Below are 20,306 nucleotides of genomic sequence, written 5' to 3'. Positions count from 1 at the left end.
TTTTGGTTGCCTCATTAAACACTTTGCAAGAAAATCCCAGTGGAACAAAACCTTGTAAGGGAAAAAGAGTAGATCATGTATTAACACCCCCTGATAAGAGCATCAAATTACATCCTTAAGCTTTCGCATCCCAATCTTGTATACTAGTTTCTTGAAGATTGACGTCGGTAGAGATTTGGTGAATAAATCAGCCATATTATCACTTGAACGGATCTGCTACACACTGATATCACCATTCTTTTAAAGATCATGTGTGAACAATAACTTTGGTGAAATGTTCTTTATTCTATCTCCTTTTATGAATCCTCCCTTCAATTGAGCTATGCATGCTGCATTGTCTTCATACAAAATTGTGGGTAGTTTGTCACACTTCAAACCACATTTGTCTCGAATAAGGTGTATTACAGTCCTCAACCATACACATTCTCGACTTGCTTCATGAATAGAAATTATCTCAGCATGATTAGATGAAGTAGCCACGATTGATTACTTACTCGATCGCCAAGATATTGCAGTGCCTCCACATATAAACACATAGCCTATTTGAGATCGAGCCTTGTGTGGGTTAGATAAATACTCAGCATCGACATAACCAACAAGATCGGGACGGCAATCATTGCCATAAAATAAGCCCATATCGGTAGTCCCTTTTAGATACCGCAATATATGTTTGATTCCATTCTAATGTCTCCTTGTAGGTGTAGAGCTCTATCTTGCTAAGACATTAACTGAAAAAGTTATGTTGGGCCTTTTAGTGTTAGCAAGATACATTAGTGCACTAATTGCACTACGATATGGTACTTTAGGACCAAGAAACTCTTCATTCTTTTCTTGAGGTCGGAACGGGTCCTTATTCACATCAAGTGATCGAACAACCATTGGATTACTTAATGGATGTGCTCCATCCATGTAAAACCGTTTCAATACCTTTTCTATGTAGGCAGATTGATGAACAAAAATCCCGTTTGCCAAATGTTCAATTTGCAAACCGAGACATAATTTTGTCTTTTCGAGATCTTTCATCTCGAATTCTTTCTTTAAATAATCAATTGCCTTTTGGAGTTCTATAGGAGTTCTAATAAGGTTTATGTCATCAACATATACGGCAAGTACAACAAACTCCGATGTTGTTTTCTTTATAAAAATATATGGACAAATGGAATCATTTATATAACCTTCCTTTAATAAATATTCACTAAGGCGGTTATACCACATTCTTCCTGATTGCTTTACAACATACAAAGATCTTTGCAATTTGATTGAAAATATTTCCCTAGACTTGGAATTATGTACGTCAGGCATTTTAAATCCCTCGAGAATTTTCATGTATATCTCATTATCAAGTGAGCCGTAAAGGTAGGTTGTAACCACATCCATTAAATGCATGTCAAGCTTTTCGTGGACAACAAGACTAATGAGATAACGGAAGGTTATAGCATCCATAACAGGAGAATACGTCTCTTCATAATCGACACCAGGCCTTTGTGAAAATCTTTGTGCAACAAGGCATGCCTTATATCTTTGTACCTCAATTTTCTCATTCCTTTTACGTACAAAGACCCATTTATAGCTAACAGGTTTAACACCATTAGGTGTTTGGACTACAGACCCAAAAACTTCACGTTTCGCAAGTGAATCCAACTCAGATTGGATTTCATCTTGCAATTTTGGCCAATCACGTCTTTGTCGACATTCTCCAATAGATTGAGGTTCAAGATCCTCATTATCTTGCATAATGCTAGATGCAACATTGTATGTAAAGACATAATCCACCACTATATTCAATCGATTCAAATTTTTCTCAATATCGATTGGATTTATTGATAGTTCCTTATTTTCTTGAGTCTAAGGCTCAGCGATATCCTCATGAATCTCATGATTGGTTAAATCATGGGTTTCTTTATGAGACTCTTTCGTAGTGTCATCTTGATCATTTATTTTTCTTTTTCTAGGATTTTGATCCTTAGAACCCAATGGTCTGCCATGTTTTTGGCGTGCTTTTGACTCATTAGCTATGACACTAGAAGATTGTCCAACATGGACATCAATACGGATTGGAACATTCTCTGCAGGGATATGTGATTTCGTTATTCTTTTCAGATCCGTAAATGCATCCGGCATTTGATTTGCTATTTTCTGCAAATGGATAATCTTTTGCATCTTGTTTTCATAAATAGAGGCACGTGGATCAAGATGAGATAATGATGAACTTTTTCACGAAATTTCTCGTTTGATTTCATCAATTTCTCCCCTAAATTTTGGAAAAAATGCCTCATCGAATCGACAATCTGCAAATCGAGCAGTGATCAAAACTCCCATTAATGTTTCGAGGTAGCGAATAATGGAGGGCGATTCAAATCCAACATATATTCCTAACCTTCTTTGGGGACCCATCTTGGTGCGATATGGCGGTGCTACATGCACATATACATCACATCCAAAAATTCTTAGATGAGATATATTAGGTTCATGACCCAAAACTAATTACAACGGGGAATATTTATGATAATTTGTCGGTCTGAGACGAATTAGCATTGCTGCATGCAAAATGGCATGACCCCAAACAGAAGTGGGTAATTTCGTTTTCATGAGTAACGGTCTTGCTATCAATTGCAGACGTTTAATCAAAGACTCTGCAAGGCCATTTTGAGTGTGAACATGAGCTACAGGATGTTCCACTTTTATCCCAATTGATAAGTAATAATCATTAAATGCTTGGGATGAAAACTCAGCAGCATTATCAAGTCGAATAGACTTAATTGGATTATCGGGAAATTGTGCCCGTAATCGAATTATTTGTGCCATTAATTTTGAAAACGACAGGTTGCGAGATGACAATAGGCCCACATGAGACCATCTAGAAGATGCATCTATTAAGATCATAAAATATCTAAACGACCCACTAGGTGGGTGAATAGGTCCACAAATATCCCCTTGTATACGTTCCAAAAACGCAGGGGACTCAATCCCAACCTTTGTTGATGATGGTCTAATAATCAAATTGCATTGATAACAAGAAGTGCAAGAGAACTCATTATTTAAAAGAATTTTGAAATTCTTTAATGGATACCATTTGAGTTCTCTATAATCCGTCTCATCATAATTGATCCAGGATGTCCCAATCGATCATGACAAAGTACAAAAGTATTAGAATTAGAATTCTTTTGGTTTACGATAGAATGTGCCTCAATTGCACTAATTCTTGTCCAATACATGCCACAAGATAAAGATGAGAACTTCTCAATAACCCTTTTCTGGCCAGAGACATTCTTGGTAACGATGAGATATTCGAGATTATTCTCATCTATTGTCTCAATATGAAATCCATTTCGGCGGATATCTTTAAAACTCAACAAGTTCCTCTTGGACTTGGAGGAGAACATTGCATTCTCTATGATAAGTATTGTTCCCTTAGGCAGAGTTATATTAACTCTTTCAGAGCCTTCAATTAGATTACTACTACCAGAAATTATAGTAACATATGTTTTACACATACTTAAATGAGAGAAATATTTCTTCTCTTTGAATATTATATGTGTTGTACATGAATCAATTAAGCAAATATTTTTACAATTGAACTTTGATCCAAGTTTGCTTTGAAAATATCCATATTTTCTTCCCATGGTTTGACATACAAAAGAAGTATATGAATAAATATTAGTATTTTTAGAGAAAAAGAAAAAGAAATAAAGTTAAACCAACAAATTTATTTACATGTATAAGTTATTTGTATTTACATGTATAAGTTAATTGTATACAAAATAATACAATTAGAAGTATATTACACATATAACTAATACAACTACAACAAATTTATTTACATGTATAAGTTATTTGTATTTTCCTACACATTGATTTACATGTATGAAAAATAATTGATCCGTATAAGAAAAAAAAATTTAAGTTGCTTCTCTTTTCTTTATTCATAATATTTCATCCATGTACATGAAAAAATATTGAGGGTGAAGTAACAAAAGTTGTTCCAGGGTACTTGTAAATATTTTCTTAAAGAGATTTAAAATAACATAAAGGAAAATAAAAAGCGTTAAAAGATCACTGAGACAAGGACACTAATTACTTAGATATTACTCCTTGTTTGTAAAATTTATGAAATTTCGGAAATACATATAATTTTAAGAACTACATAAGAAGTATTATTAAGTGCAATAAAAATTATAAGATGTTTATTCATTAGATACTACGAATAGGAAAATATAAAAATCAAATTGTTCAATCATCTTTAACCATAGATACATCACCGATCGAGTGATTTATTTTTCCATCAGGGTGCTCAAAAATATCTGCTACATCCAAGTGGGTGATGTCAAATTCATTGTCATAGACAAAATTAGCTTCAGGGGCTTTATTCTTTAGAGATGCTTGATAAAGCTCAACCAAATATTTTGGTATGCGACAAATATTTTTGCCCAATGCCCTTTTCCACCGCAACGATAACATTCAATTTCTGAACCATTTGCTTTTGGCCCTTTCCACTTTTTGTGGTTATTTTTCTTTGGGGGGTGATTAATACCAGAAAAATTTCTTCCTTGACCACGACCACGACCACGAACAGGTCCACGACCTTTTCCACGCTTAGAATAATGGGAATACACCTCATTCACTTCAGGCAATGGTATAGACCCAGTGGGTCGATTTTCGTAATTTTTCATGAGCAAGTCATTGTTTCGTTAAGCCACAAGGAGAAGAGAAATCAACTCAGAATACTTCTTGAAACCTTTCTCCCGGTACTGCTATTGCAAGACCATATTGGAGGCATGAAATATTGTGAACGATTTTTCAAGCATATCATAGTCAGTGATAGTATCTCCACAGAGTTTTAATTTAGAAGTAATTCTGAACATCGCAGAATTATATTCAGAAACAGACTTAAAGTCTTGGAGCCTCAGATGAGCCCAATCATATCGTGCTTGTGGAAGAGTGACCAACTTTAAGTTGTCATATCTTTCCTTTAAGCTATTCCACAAAATAAGTGGATCTTTGACTGTGAGATATTCTATCTTCAACCCTTCATCAAGGTGATGGCGCAAGAAAATCAAGGCCTTAGCACAGTCATGGGTAGATGCTTTATTTTTGTCTTTAATGGCGTCTCCAAGACCCATTGCATCTAAATGAATTTTAGCATCCAACACCCATGTCATATAGTTCTTGCCCGAAATTTCAAGAGCAACGAACTTTCTTTTCATAATATCAGTCATAATTAAAAGAGGAGAAAAGTTATACCTTAGTCTTCTCAAAGAGCTTCTTGAGACGGTAGAGTCTCGTGCTGATAATATGTTATAAAATATAATTCAAAGTAACAATATGGAACAAGGAAAAACAAGCTAAGAGATATACAGAGAAAGAGATGAGAGATTCTTATTTCTTCTTCAATTGTGTGTATTTTTCTATCTATTACAAGGCTTTTATATAGGCATAAAAAGTAAAGAAAATATGTTATTGAATGTCATTAAACATAGAAAATATGTCATTGAATATGTCATTAAGCATTTGAGATGAAGATCATGGAGGAAGAGTAGACATCCACCATAATTTGATATTTCTTATAACAAAGAAGATAATATTTGAGAAGAAATTATTCTCCATTGTCTCCATTTTATGTGATTCACTTCTCGTTTTAGTTAATAAATACTGGAGTACACTTTTTTATATTTAGAATCAACCTAATTTTAAATTTTTTATTTATTATAATAATATTATTTATAACCACACAAATTTCTTGACTTACTTGATTTAGATTTTGACAAGAGTGGGTTGCTCTAGTGGTGAGCACCCTCCACTTCCAACTAAGAGGTTGTGAGTTCGAGTCACCCAAAGAGCAAGGTGGGGAGTTCTTGGAAGGAGGGAGCCGAGGGTCTATCGAAAACAGCCTCTCAAGGTCTGCGTACACACTACCCTCCCCAAACCCCACTGGTGGGATTATACTACGTTGTTGTTGTTGTTTACTTGATTTAGATTTTAAATTTTAATTTTGTTTTCTTTCTTAATTCGACGCCCACTCAAACAAAATGACGTAAAATGGGAAGGAAGGGGGGGGGTACCAAATAGTGTCAGGAGCTTCCGATAAAGTGGCTAATTTTGGAAATTTCCCAACGTTAGTGTCCTGCTTTCTTCTGTCTAGTTGTTGCCACATATGTCTATGACCAACATAGAAGAAATTATGTGATGTGATTCTTTTTATCCGTTTAAAACAATTCTTTCCGTTTTAATTGATTGTTTTAGACCTCAAATCAAAAGTATTTTTTTCGTAAACTTCGTAACCAATTAAACTACTGTACTACTACTTATAACACAAAAATTGGGATTAGAGAATATTAGAACCAAGGAAATAGTGTCAAATTTCTTTTACTATCAACACTAGAGCAATATTTACCTTTTTTAATGATCTTAATACCAATCTTTTTAATTGTCCTGTTTTATTTTGAAGCAAACATGACTTTCTAGGCGCTAAGTTCTGAAAGGAGTTGTAAAACTTGCGTATTTGACATTATAAAAGTGTCCCAATTAAGTAATATATGAATGATCTTTAACAGAACAAATAATACACATAGGCACTATTTCAGCTGACTAGTTGATGAATAAATCATAGTACCCTCCATTAATAAACAAAGAATGTAGTAATATTAAACAACAAATAGTGGTAGTAAAAATGAATTAACAGCGGTCACGACTACCGCCGCCCATAAAAGTCGTCGGCTCCGGCAAAATAAAACAAAAAATATCTCACAGATCAGAGAATTAAAGCATCAAAGTAGCAGCAAAAATAGCTACAACAGCAGATCCGGCGACGGCGACTCTGTTCAAGGAATTAGAGTTGGGAGATGAGGTAGGAGAACCGCTGGGAGCCGCACCGATGGATGGAGGAGCAGCACCACCGGAAGGAGATGATGCCGGAGTATCGACAGTTGGTGGAGCTGGAGGAGATGCCAATGGAGATTCAGATGGAGAAGAAGCAGTAGTAGGAGCATTTGCAGGAGCAGAGACAGGTGTTACTGCAGATGGAGGAGTCGCCACCGGAGGTGACGATGCTACCGGTGGTGGAGAACTCTTCGGAGAAGCTGCCGGAGATGCTCCTGGTGCCTGAGCAAATGCAGATCCAGCCACCAAAGCCAACATTAGAGCAACGATTACCTTTGAGTATTCCATTCTAGCCTTTGGACGAAGAGCTTTTTCGAGAAAGAGAAGTGGAATAAAGTGTACAAAAGAGATAAAGGAGGAATATGACTGTTGTTGAGTACCGTTTGAGAAAAAGGACGGGAAGAGAGGTCTATTTATAGGAGGGAAATATGGGGAAAAATAAATTTTAATTTTGATTGGTCGGTTTAGAAGAAAATTTATTTAAAATAAGGAATCTGGACTGGACTTATAATTTGTTGACAACTCAACGACAGAAGAAGGGAGGGGCGGTGTCCCAACTGGTTACATTTTTCTTTCCGTGTGAAGCGATAAATTTCATTATACTAAAAGATTTGTTTGAATGTTTCTTTCCAGTACTACTTTTGTATTTTAAATACTTTTAACAAAAAATTCGAAGATTCTTTTTCTTCATTTATAAAAACAAAGGAAAAATAATGGAAACAAGCTAAGGAATAACTGTTTTTTAAAATTTTCTTTCTGGCCATGTTAACGACCGTTTGGATCATTTATTATAGCAAACATTATGGTTACCGTTATGATTGCCACGTTCTAGTCTTGCTAGCGGGGATTATAAAATTCGTATAATTTTTGGTTGCGACAATTCGTTTCTGTGTTGGCCTTGGCCACAAAAAAAATAGGGGGGGGGGGGGGGGGGGTTCGGGGTAGCTTGGGTTTCAATGTTGGAAAATATTTATCTGTACAAGTATTTTACTCTAAATTATACAGTATTAATTTATTATGCTTAATTATTAGAATCGGATAATAATGTGTATTAATTGATTTGAATAATAATTTTTTTTTTTATAAAAACATATATCTTGTATTTATTAATTTGATTAAAATAGGAGTGCTACCAATTCTTTTGTTTGCGAACATAAAATGACACAGTACAAGTATACAAGACTATCTAGAAGACTCTCTCTCTCATGGGAAACTACAGATTACAGAATATGGATTCATGTGCTGTATAAATTAGTGTTGTTTATTGAACCTAAATTATTATGATTTATGGTTACCTTTTAAAAAAATGTAATTTAAGTTCTAGATTAGAAGAAGGGGAGAGGGTTGGTGATGCTCTTGAGACTTTCTTGTGCTTGTGGGGTTATTCCAGCTTTGCTTTTCCAAATTCAAATGACATGTTAAGACTTTTCAATAATTGAACTCAATTAAAGAGCCAAAATGCGTTGTAATATTGATTGCCACCCATTTGAAGAAATTTGGCAGTTAAATAAGGATAAAGGAGAGAGTAGGAACTCAATTGGGGCACAACTACTTTTGGGGTTCAATTGAATTTTCTTGGTGAGAAAAAATTAGAGAGTTCAAAATAAAAGAATTGTGGCAGGCGAGAATTGAACTAATGACCTTATCAAGGTTTTAAACCCCTTTGATATCTAAAATATGTTTTTGGGTATGTCAAAGGGATTTAAAATATAATATATAGATATACAAAATAAATTTTACCTTATATACACAGTGTGATTTTTTGGTGAAGGGGTTCGGGAGAACCACTTCCGTCCCTCTAAATCCGCCGCTGGTCATTGCCATTGAAAGATTGCAACAAAAGATTCAGATCTTACGTGGTAAGAAAACCTAAATAAAACCCAAAAGCAAAAATTAATTCATTCAACCTGCATTCATACTTCAATTGCACTCCTCACCTGGCCAAAGAAAAATAGTGGTCCAGTTCATGAATTTCTATATATATTGTTTTTGCCTTGTTATTTCACTTTCTTTCTTCCTTTTTCTTTATTATGTGTACTTATAGAGAGATATTCGTTCAACAGAGGAATGAATTAAAGTAAGTGAATTATGGACTCACAAATCGTAATGTACCTAGGAATTGAGAAGCAATGTAAAGTAGAAAATTCTCAACTAATTCACAGAACGAGAGATTAACCATTTGGGTTATATCATTTTTGTATATTTTGCGTGAAGTGATATAGGAAAAAAAAGTTTGAAATACTTGTGGATTGCGGTTGACAGGCCCAAACTACCTACCTATTTGTCTTTACTTTTCTTGTCGTAGATTTTACTCCCATTGGCATGTATGATGCGCAAAGTTATACACAGTAAAAGTCCTAGGTTTCCGTTGTTACAAAATATTTTCTTTTCTCTATAATGGAAGAGAAACATTAAAAACTTTTTTTGGTCATGAAAAGAATAATTGTGGGGTTTGCTTCTTTTCTTTTCTTTTTGGAGGGGTATTGAGATACATACTAATTGTACATAGACTAAGCTGAGGGACCTATGTGTAAAGATTAGAAAGTTTTGTCCTTAAAGGAAAAGCTGTTAAGGCAGTTAGAGGTGGGCTGTTATAAAAGGCCTACCCTCACGTGTATTTCACCTTCTTCTTCTTAAGAGAAAATACAGAACTTCTTTTTCATCTCTTTTCTCTCTATCTCCACTGTAGATTTCTCACTCAAATTCACTTGCATGTTGCATTATTGTGTAGATTCAATGGTATCAGAGCGGCTATCCTGATTTCATCGAGATTCAGGCAAAATACAGAAGATCGGAGCTCCGACGAAGTTGAATTTCAGACAGCCATGGCGGGAAACGAAGTTGCATCTCTAGATCACAATCATCCATTGTTTTTATAACCCTCAGATGCTCCAGGACCCGTCCTAATACTGCTCAAACTCACAGGGCCAGATAACTATGCTCTGTGGAGTAGAGCGATGAAATTAGCGCTCTGGGGGAAAAAGTAAGCTAGGGTTTGTGGACGGAACTTGTGTGAAAAGTATGTACAAAGGAGAATTGGCTGAACAATGAGAAAAATATAATGTGATCGTGTTGTCATGGATTGGGAGCACTGTATCAAGTGAATTGATGCCGAGCATTGTCTATACCTCCAATGCAAGAAAAGTGTGAAATGATTTCCAGGAGAGATTTGATCGATCAGATTTGACGAGGATTTATCACCTCTGGACAGCTATCGCAACCCTAAGGCAAGGTACTGACTCTGTCACTAGCTATTTTTCAAAAAATGAAGGACTTGTGGGATGAATTAGATGTGTTAGTACCACTGTCTTCGTGTGATTGTGAAGAATCTTGACCCTCAGTGGAACACCTAAGATCTCAACATTTGCTGCAAAATCTTATGGGGTTAAATGAAAGTTATAGCAACATAAGGAGCAATGTGTTAGCTAAGAGGCATGTTGTTACTGTTAATGAAGCCTATGCCATAGTGACTCAAGAGGAAAGTCAGAGGTCTTTGGGTATTGTTGATACGCATAGAGAACCACTCACCATGTTAGCAGGGAAAGGCCAGGACTTTAGAGCAAGAAAGCCTGGAGTCATTTGTGAACATTGTGGATATAAAGGACATCTTAAGGAAAATTACATCAAAATAATTGGATATTCAGCTGACTTTAAGAGCAAGAGGAAGAATCAGCCTACAAGAGGAAAGGTATATGCTAACAATGTGAATATGAATGCAATTAGTGAGGAAGGGAAACCAATGAATGTGCAGATAGAAGGAACAAGATAGTTTTTCACAGAAGAACAGTATCAACAGCGGGTGAGGTTGCTGTCCAAACCAACAACTGCAGAAAGTTCTAATAATTTTGCAGGTATAGTCTCTCTGTTATCTGATGCAGGTATATGTGATTGGGTAATAGATACAGGGGCAACACTGATGTCACACACTGTAAGAATATTCTAAACAATGTTAGAATGGCAGATGACCAAGGGAAACATGGAGTACAACTTCCTACTGGAAGCAAATCTCAAATAACTACACAGGAGAGGCCTCCATATTAGGCAATAAGACAGTAAAAAATGTCTTATATGTGCCAGATTTTAAATTTAACATGTTGTCAGTAGCTAAACTCACAAAGGATCTCTATTGCTCAGCCACATTCTTCCTTAATTTCTGTATATTACAGGATCTCTACAGTGGCAGAGTGATAGAGATTGGTAGAGAGAACAATGGTTTGTACTTGCTTAAGGAGAACATAACAGTGGCAGCTGCAGGAGTTTTCCTGAGAAAGGGAGAAAAAATTGAACTTTGGCATTTAAGGTTAGGACATGCTTTAATTAAGGCAATGCAACATATTCCAAAGTTACAGAATAAAGTTGATGTGCAGGTACAAGAGGACTGTCAAATATGACCACTAGCTAAATAATGTAGGCTAAAATTTCATGTCAGTAGTACTAGTTCTGCTGGAATTTTTCAACTTTTTCACTTAGATGTTTGGGGACCTCACAGAGTACCTACATATGATAGAAAGCATTACTTTGTTACCATTGTTGATGACTATAGTAGGTATACTTGGGTGTGTTTGATTCAGTCAAAAATTGAAGTACTAGTTGTAATAAAGAACTTTGTTGCAATGATTCAAAATCAATTTGGTATGATTGTCAAGGTATTAAGGTCAGATAATGGTACTGAATTTTTTTAATTCTCAATGTAATGAACTGTTGGCTTCCTTGGGAATAATCCATCAGAGTAGTTGCCCATATACCCCTCAACAGAATGATACAGTTGAAAGAAAGCATAGACATATATTAGAAATGGCAAGAGCACTGAAGTTCCAAAGCTCAGTGCCAATAAGGTTTTGGGGGGATTGTGTAAGAACAACTGCCTATCTGATAAACAAATTGCCCACAAGAGTATTACAGGGGAAGTGTCCATATGAAGTGTTGCATGGAAAAGCAGCAAAAATAGACCATCTAAGAGTATTTGGATGTCTTTGTTTTGCAAGCAATTTACCTGGAGGAGATAAATTTGCACCAAGGGCAAGAAAATCCATTCTCATTGGCTATTCAGAAACATAAAAAGGGTATAGGTTGTATGATCTAGAAAGCAGAAGAATATTTGTCAGCAGAGATGTAACATTCAGAGAGCATATTTTTCCTTTCAAGGAAGGAATGCAAATTGAAGAAGAAGACCTCTTCCCAAATACTACACCATCAGTTGTTCCAACTGACCTTATGCCTGACCAGCCTGCTCTTCATTCAACTATTGAAGAGCAGCTTCCAAATGAGAGAGTGACAACCGTAGATTCAGAAACCACACCAGCAGTAGCTGATTCCGAACAAGCAGCCTCCATTGAACAAGCAGCAGTAGATGATTCTGAACCAGCTGTGAGTCCAATAGCAGAGACTGATGATGTTAAGGATCAAACAGACATAAGCCAACTACCTAATGATGCTTTGCATACCAGAAAATCCAATAGAGTTTCAAGACCCTCTATTTGGCTAAAAGATTACATTACCACATGCAAATCACAGTCCAAGCCACACTGTATCTCCAACTCTATATCCTACAGTCATTTATCTAACAATTACCAGGCCTATTTAGGAATGTTTGCAGCAGAAGTTGAACCTAAATCTTTCAAGGAAGCATGCAGGAACAAGAACTGGATAAAAGCAATGTTACAGGAAATTAAGGCTGTTGAGGACAATGCTACTTGGGAGATAGTTGACTTACCAGTAGGTAAAAGAGCAATATGATATAAATGGGTGTTCAAGATCAAGTACAAAGCAAATGGAGAAATAGAGAGATACAAATCTAGATTAGTGGCAAAGGGTTATACTCAACAAGAAGGTTTGGATTATCATGAAACTTTCTTTCCGGTGGCAAAGATGGTAACTGTGAGGACAGTGATCAGCATTGCAGCATCAAGAGGTTGAACTTTGTTCCAAATGGATGTGAATAATGCATTTTTGTAAGGAGACCTCTATGAGGAAGTCTACATGGACTTACCTCAGGGTTTCCAGAAACAAGGGGAGAATATGGTATGCAAACTACTCAAATCTCTATATGGCCTTAAACAAGCCTCAAGGCAATGGAACATTAAACTTACTGAAGCTTTACTGAAAGGTGATTACTCTCAAAGTGCTCATGATCACTCTCTATTCACTAAGAAAATAGGTCCTCACAGAGTTATAATCCTGGTGTATGTGGATGATTTGCTTATAACTAGCAGCAATATAGAACTGATAGAGGAGGCTAAACAGACTCTACACAGCTCTTTTAAGGTGAATGATCTAGGAGAACTTCGTTATTTCCTTGGCATAGAAGTTCTGAGATCAAAGGAAGGGATACTGCTCACTCAAAGAAAGTATGCTTTACAATTGATCTCAGAAGTTGGACTTACAGCAGCCAAACCAATCTCTACTCCCATTGAACTGAATTAGAAATTAACTACCATCGACTATGACAAGCATGTAAGAGTCAAATGGGATGAGGAACTGGAAGACATTGGAAGCTATCAAAGACTTATTAGGAAGCTACTCTACCTAACCATTACTAGACCAGACCTTAGCTTTGCAGTTCAAGTACTTATCTAATTTATGCAACACCCCAAATAATCCCATTGGGATGCAACATTGCGTGTGGTCAGATATGTGAAATCAGCTCCAGGGCTTGGAATTTTGCTAAGTACTGGTCCTATCAACAACATATCTGCTTATTTTGATTCTGACTGGGCCTCCTGCCCAAACACTAGGAGACCAGTCACATGATACATCATCAAGTTGGGTAATTCTCTACTTTCCTGGAAGTCCAAGAAACAACAAACTGTGAGTCGAAGTTCTGCAGAGGTTGAATACAGGAGTCTAGCAGCAGCAGCAACAGCAAAAATTACATGGTTTCTAGGACTGTTGAAGGAGCTTCAAGTTCATGTCCATCAACCAGTTCCTCTGCATTGTGATAGTAAGGCTACTTTACAAATAGCAGCCAATTCTATCTTTCATGAAAGAACCAAACATATTGAAATAGATTGCCATTTTGTTCGAGAAAAAATTAAGGCTGGACAATTGGCACCGCAATACATTCCTACCAGTCTACAATAGGCTGGCCTTATGACCAAGGGTCTAGGATCAGCACAACATCATTTTCTCTTGTCCAAGCTTGGTGTGCTTGATGTATTTCACCCACCAGCTTGAAGGGGAGTATTGAGATACATACTAATTGTACATAGACTAAGCTGAGGGACCTATGTGTAAAGATTAGAAAGCTTTGTCCTTAAAGGAAAAGCTATTAAGGCCGTTAGAGGTGGGTTGTTATAGAAGATCCACCCTCATGTGTATTTAAACTTCTTCTTCTTAAAGAGAAAATACAAATCTTCTTTTTCATCTCTTTTCTCTCTATCTCCACTGTAGATTTCTCACTCAGATTCACTTGCATGTTGCATTATTGTGTAGATTCAATCAATTTTATCAAGAGGGAACGAAAGCTATGATTTTGTTTAAGGCTCTACTCCCTCCCGTCCACAATAAGTGATTTTTTGGTCTTTTTTGTGCTTCAAAATAAGTAATTTTTTCAGATTTCAAGAATTAATTAATTATTTTTTTCCTACATTGCCCTTGAAGTAAATAATGTTGGAGTATGTGTTAGGGGTATTTATGTGAAGAGATAGTAAATGTTAATATGGTCAATTTCATTGCTAATTAATGTTAAAAAGTGAATTTCTTAATCTGTGTGAAAACATCCAAAATATCACTTATTGTGAACACGAGAGAGTAATAAATAACCATATACGAGACTCGATAAAACAATGACATGGACATAACGATAATAATTACTACGGCACAACTTTAAGTAATTGCGACTGATTATATGAATCATCATTAATTTTCAAGTCAGTGTCATTTAAACTTGGCTCAATTTAATATAAAATTCAAAGTGCATAGGGAAGATAGGATATCAAAATATATAGCGACGTGCTTCCAGCTTTTATAAAAACGCGGGTTAAGACAGATTCAAAGTCGATAATTCAATATTCAATGTGTGTAATTCACCATTAGCCATGAAGGCATGAACTAAGTTTGGTCAACTACGTCTTACGAGGCGTGTGATCCAAAGTGTTATGTCCATTTGTTTTCTCATTTTCTGGTTTCCTTGCGCTACAAAGTTTGTTTGCTTGAGTCGTGACAAGTAATTTTTTTTATTCTTAATCAGATATTTTATGTTCGAATCAAATTGTCTTTGTTAAAGAATACCTTATTTCAAATGTAAAACTTTTCGATATATATCTGAATTTAATCGAGTTTCAAAACGAATACTAAATATCAAAACAAAAAAGCAAAACTTTGTTTGCTTGTGGCAGAAGAGGACAAAGAAACTACAACTACTACTCAATAAGGATCTTCGGAAAACAGAGAAGTGAGAATACCGAGAATTCAGTAGTCAGTGGTCCCCTTATTGCTGCCTGTTTTTTCCCGTTAGTTGAAATTTGCTGCTCTTTGTCAAAAAGATTTAGGGGACTAATATATTTCAAAATAGTAAACTATTTGATGTCAGAAAATTTACTCTTATAGTATTACTTTTTGAATAATTTTTTAGTATCTAAAAAATAATCTAAAGAATGAATTGCTCAATTCAAACTTTAACTTTAATAAGTAGTCAAATTAACTCTTGATAAGTAAAAAGTGTCAAAAGAAAAAGAGTATTAACACATCTTTTAATAGTAGTTACGTTGAAGAGTTGTTTTCCATTTTAATCTCATATGACCGGACACAAACCCCATCATTGAAAGTTTCAAATAATGGCACTGTGAGAGGTTTAAGCATACTAAACTAACCATTGCTTGTGGGAGAAAATTCCCTACTTCAATAGTTCTAGTATTAATTTAGAAATAAATGAATATTAGACCATACTAGTAACTCAATGCTTTCAAGAAACTGCTTCGATTTTTTCAAGTTTGAACATTTCCCAGCTGTTATCGCATACAATAGCTAAAGCTCACCAAACTTTTTGGCTTGACCTATATTTGCTTTTCCTTCACTTGAAAGGTTTCCTCTCTCATGTCGGAAACCCCAACCTCAAGAAATAGCTGTAAGTTGTAGAACATCTAACAAGTTCCACAAGCAGTAGGAATCAGGATGTAAACAATACGAGTTGTGAGTTAAAAGTATGAGTATACATAATTCTATTTTTACTTATTTTACACAAATCATTCCGCGTTTATATATATATATATATATATATATATATATATATATATATATATATATATATATGAAAACTTACTTTGTATATCCACCCCGTCCACAAGGACACTCTGAACTATGAAATGTGGACCATTCTATTGTTTGATGAACCTCAAAACGTTTCATAAAGGAAACAAGGTCCTAAGCTAAAGTTTTGACCTTTACTCAAACTAAAACAATATGAAGCAGATTATGATCACTAATAAAGAAACAGAAATTAGCAAGCGACAAACAAATTCTGTAGCTAAATAGAAAAATTCATCGCTAATCGTATTTAGTGACCGAATAGCGACAGACTATTAAGAAATTCTGTTAGCTACGAGCGATTTAGCGACGAAATTCGTAGCTAATTCTATTTTTTTTGTAGTGGATTCTGGTTTTCTGTAAAGACATCTCTGTAAATGTCTCTCGTTCTATAGTACCAATAGTACTGAAACTCCAGCCTTGATTATATATAGGATAAAATATGTTCATATTAAATGCCCGCATAATAGAGCGACACGTGGAATCGGAGATAGATGAAAAGCGAGGTAAGTGGAAATCAAGTCGGGGGCAGCAATCTCGGTTGTCCCCGAAGGGATATTGCTCATAAAGACAAATAAATGCATGCCACCAGGTAGCATTCAATGGTGAATATTCTACAGTATTAAATACGTAGTCCGTTATAGAGAACATGGCATTCATAACCTACCGTTACATATTCTTCAATGAGCCCCATAATTGACATTTAAGAGGTGCTTGTTCCTAGAACCTTGTTCCCTAGGTGCAATTATAAATAGCGACTTCAACAGCCATTAGAGGGGCACGAATTTTCTGATAAACTTATGCTATATACTATTCAAAAGCTCAATGACATATTGCTATCATTTCCTTCGGAAGCTCTACTCCCGGAACCAAGCTATCTGTTGTCTTATTTCGATTTTAACGCTAAGTCTTACATTCTTATTTAATTTATTTATCATTTTAGGATCAAATCGATTTGCTTGTCTATAAAGCACGTATAAATTCAACTGTACCGTTTTACGGGTAAACAGTTTGGCGCCCACCATGGGGCTTAGGACAGTTGCATAATTGAGTTGGTCCTTGCATCTATTACTAACATGTATGATTCTTTGTTTCTTAGCAAAAAACCATAAAAAATGGCAGATAACGATGTCAACGTCGTACACAACGTTGAGGCCTAAGGAAATTAGCCTTAATACGAAGACTTGATCAGTGATACCCACAACGAGGGGGATGAGGCCACGCCGGTCCATGGCGGAAAATATCCACGACATGTTCGGGAGGCAACTCCCAATGATGCTGAAGATGAGCACGTTGCGAAAACAGTAAGAATCCTGAGGAAGCAATAAAAAGCTATTATGGGTCATTTCTCGCGATAGAATCAGGTCATGACGGAGCTGAGGTAGGCGTTGTCGGGTTCTTCCAACAATGCGAATAGATGAGGTCCAGTTCCTCCTGGTGACCCCGCATAACAAACAATACAGAAGGTTGATAACAATACCCCGAGAGGCGAGGTCGGCTTCGACGTGGCCGGGGAGAACGGTAGCGGATCCGGTAACAATAGTGAGAATGATACCTTTAAATCCGAACTCATGCGATTTATGTGGGAAATAAATGCCCGAATGGACCAAATCCCGGGCGCACCACCAATATTGAAAGGACTGGATTCAAAGAAATACACCCAGTTGCCGTTCAAACCAAGCGCAACACCAGAGTTGATCCCGAAGCGGTTCAAGATGCCAGCCATGCCAAAATATGATGGGACTTCGGATCCTTAGGAGCACATTACCATCTATACAATGGCGGTGAAGGGAAACGACTTAGCTCCGTATGAGTTTGAGTTAGTCTTATTGAAGAAATTCGGGGAGACCCTCACGAAAGGGGGCCTGACATAGTATTCGTTTTTACCCGAGCACTCAATAGATTCCTTCGAGATACTTGCAGATTCTTTTATCAAGGCCCAAGCTAGGGCCAGGAAGGTTCATGCCTGAAAGGCTGACATATTTAGGATTGCGCAAGGAGAGTCTGAATTGCTGCGGGACTTCGTGACCGGATTCCAGAAAGAAAGGATGTTGCTACCGGTCGTGTCATACGAATGGGCAACTGAGGTATTTAATAAAGGGCTGAATCCGAGAAGTTACGATGCTCGAGTATGAGGCGAAGATAACATGGGCGGATGTTCACAACCGGTACGAGGTGAAGATAAGAATTGAGGATGACCAGCTGGGTTTTCCGGTATCAACCAATGATCAGTACTAGGAGAAGAATAAGGAGAAATTGAAAAATGATTTTGATGCAGATCGACGGTCTTCTAGAGGACGAGTTTTGCCCTACGAAAGGGCCGAAGGACGCGGTAGAGCTTTTTGGTCGGCAGACAGGTTCACCACTGATAGGAGAGCGGATTGCGGCCAAAATAACAGATCGTTGCAAGATAAAGAGGTATCGGGCTCCCAAGAATCTACCTACCCGAGGCTGTCTGAATACAATTTCAATGTAAGCATAGGAGAACTAGTATCAGCTGTGAGGAACAATAAGGAAGCACGATTCTCGAGGCCAATAAGATCTGATTCCAGTCAGAGGGATCCTAATTTATGCTGCGAGTACCATGGGACCAAAGGTCACCGGACTGGGGGTGGCAACATTGCTGAAAAACGGACATCTCAAAGAGTTCTTAAGTTATCAGGCTAAGAACAACTACGGTCGCAACCGAGGTAATGTGGAACCCTCAAAAGCATGAGAAGATCCACCTCGTTTGACGATCAACACAATTTTTGGGGGGAACAAAATTAATGGTGTAACTTTTTCGGCAGCGAAAAAGATGAAGGTACCGGTGACCCATAGCAAGAGACTTTGGGAAGTCGCTAAGGACGACATCATCTTCACGGAGGAGGACGCAGATGGACTCCTACTACCGCACAATGATGCCTTGGTAATCTCTCTTAATGTCTTAGATTTTAAGATTAAACGTGTTTTGGTGGACCTAGGGTGTTCAGCCAACATTATCCAATGGTGAGTGGTAGAACAATCCAAGCTAGCCGGAAGCATTATTCCGGCTACAAAGCTCCTCTCCGGGTTCAATTTAGCAAGCTTAACAACCCGATGGGAAATCCTGCTGCTCACGAATGCCGAAGGGGTAATGAAGACGACCCTTTTTGAAGTAGTAGACGACGATATGGGTTATAATATCATTCTTGGAAGACCATGGCTGCAGGGGATGAAGGCTATACCATTAACATACCATCAACTTCTGAAATTTCCAACTCGGAAGGGAATTAAACAGATAAGAGGGGATCAACCGACATCAAGGGAGATGAACACGATCTTAGTTTCCAATAGCAAAGGGAAGAAGCATGCAGCATAACATTTACATGAACCAACGCCTACTCCCGAGTTGAATGAAGTCAACAGGGAGAAGAGTCGCCAAAATCTTATCTGGAACCAAGATATTTCCAGGCACCAAAAGAGACGGACGCAACCAAATCCACGGCGGAAGAATTTGAGCAAGTCTCATTATTTGAGAAATTCTTGGAAAGGAAGTTCCATTTGGGGACAAGACTAAACCCCAAGCTCAGGTAAGGATTTATTGAACTTCTTAAATTTAATGTTGACTGTTTTACGTGGTCGCATGTGGATATGACAGGCATTCCGCTAGAAGTGACCGTGCATAAATTAAGCTTGGATCCAAACATCCCTATGGTAAGGCAGAAGAAATGCTCTATTGCCGAGGTCAGAAATAAATTCGTCAAAGAAGAGGTAACTCGATTGCTTGATATCAATTCAATCCGGGAGGTAAAGTATCCTGACTAAACGTAGTTGTAGTACCAAAAAAGAATAACAAATTTTGCATGTGCGTATATTATAAGGATATGAATAAGGCGTGCCCAAAAGACTCGCTCCCACCGCCAAATATTGATCAAATGATTGATGCGATGATCGAGCATGAGTTGATGAGTTTCCTCGATGCTTGTTCCAGGTAAAACCAAATCAAGATGAACCCAGAAGATCAAGAAAAAACTTTTTTCATAACGAACTTCGGCACATATTATTATAATGTGATGCCTTTCGGGGTTAAGAACGCCGGAGCCACGTATCAGAAGCTTGTAAACAAAATATTTGAGAAACAAATAGGGAAAATCATGGAAGTTTATATAGATGATATATTGGTTAAGTATTTGAACGCAGGTGATCATCTTAAACACATGCAAGAT

General features: G+C 36.9%; 3 protein-coding genes across 3 annotated transcripts; 1 reads left to right on the top strand and 2 right to left on the bottom strand.

Annotated features, from left to right (window-relative positions):
* Nucleotides 1-4,751: 4,751 nt before the first annotated feature.
* On the bottom strand, nucleotides 4,752-5,216 carry LOC138903003 (uncharacterized). The gene has a single exon (XM_070190912.1). It carries the CDS (start codon nucleotides 5,214-5,216, stop codon nucleotides 4,752-4,754), a length of 465 nt encoding a protein of 154 aa, XP_070047013.1.
* A 1,373-nt stretch (nucleotides 5,217-6,589) lies between these two features.
* Nucleotides 6,590-7,279, bottom strand: LOC104090654 (classical arabinogalactan protein 5-like). Its single transcript, XM_009595814.4, has one exon. The coding sequence runs from the start codon at nucleotides 7,162-7,164 to the stop codon at nucleotides 6,757-6,759; it is 408 nt and encodes a 135-aa protein (XP_009594109.1). The 5' UTR covers nucleotides 7,165-7,279; the 3' UTR covers nucleotides 6,590-6,756.
* A 4,748-nt stretch (nucleotides 7,280-12,027) lies between these two features.
* LOC138903002 (uncharacterized) lies at nucleotides 12,028-12,792 on the top strand. Its single transcript, XM_070190911.1, has 2 exons — nucleotides 12,028-12,591; nucleotides 12,637-12,792. Exons 1-2 carry the CDS (start codon nucleotides 12,028-12,030, stop codon nucleotides 12,790-12,792), a joined length of 720 nt encoding a protein of 239 aa, XP_070047012.1.
* Nucleotides 12,793-20,306: the final 7,514 nt, after the last annotated feature.

The sequence above is a fragment of the Nicotiana tomentosiformis genome, chromosome 12 (genome assembly GCF_000390325.3).
Source record: "Nicotiana tomentosiformis chromosome 12, ASM39032v3, whole genome shotgun sequence".
Lineage (NCBI taxonomy): Eukaryota > Viridiplantae > Streptophyta > Magnoliopsida > Solanales > Solanaceae > Nicotiana > Nicotiana tomentosiformis.
The sequence above is the reverse complement of the archived record's forward strand: the minus strand, read 5'-3'. Positions and strand labels throughout refer to the sequence as shown.

What these genes read in the sequence shown, in the direction of transcription:
- LOC138903002 (XM_070190911.1), top strand. Translation starts at nt 12,028, where the DNA reads ATGCAAATTGAAGAAGAAGACCTCTTCCCAAATACTACACCATCAGTT. An exon ending in GGGAGATAGTTGACTTACCA is followed by an intron (nt 12,592 to 12,636) that starts GTAGGTAAAAGA and finishes TTCAAGATCAAG; the next exon opens with TACAAAGCAAATGGAGAAAT.
- LOC104090654 (XM_009595814.4), bottom strand. Translation starts at nt 7,164, where the DNA reads ATGGAATACTCAAAGGTAATCGTTGCTCTAATGTTGGCTTTGGTGGCT.
- LOC138903003 (XM_070190912.1), bottom strand. Translation starts at nt 5,216, where the DNA reads ATGACTGATATTATGAAAAGAAAGTTCGTTGCTCTTGAAATTTCGGGC.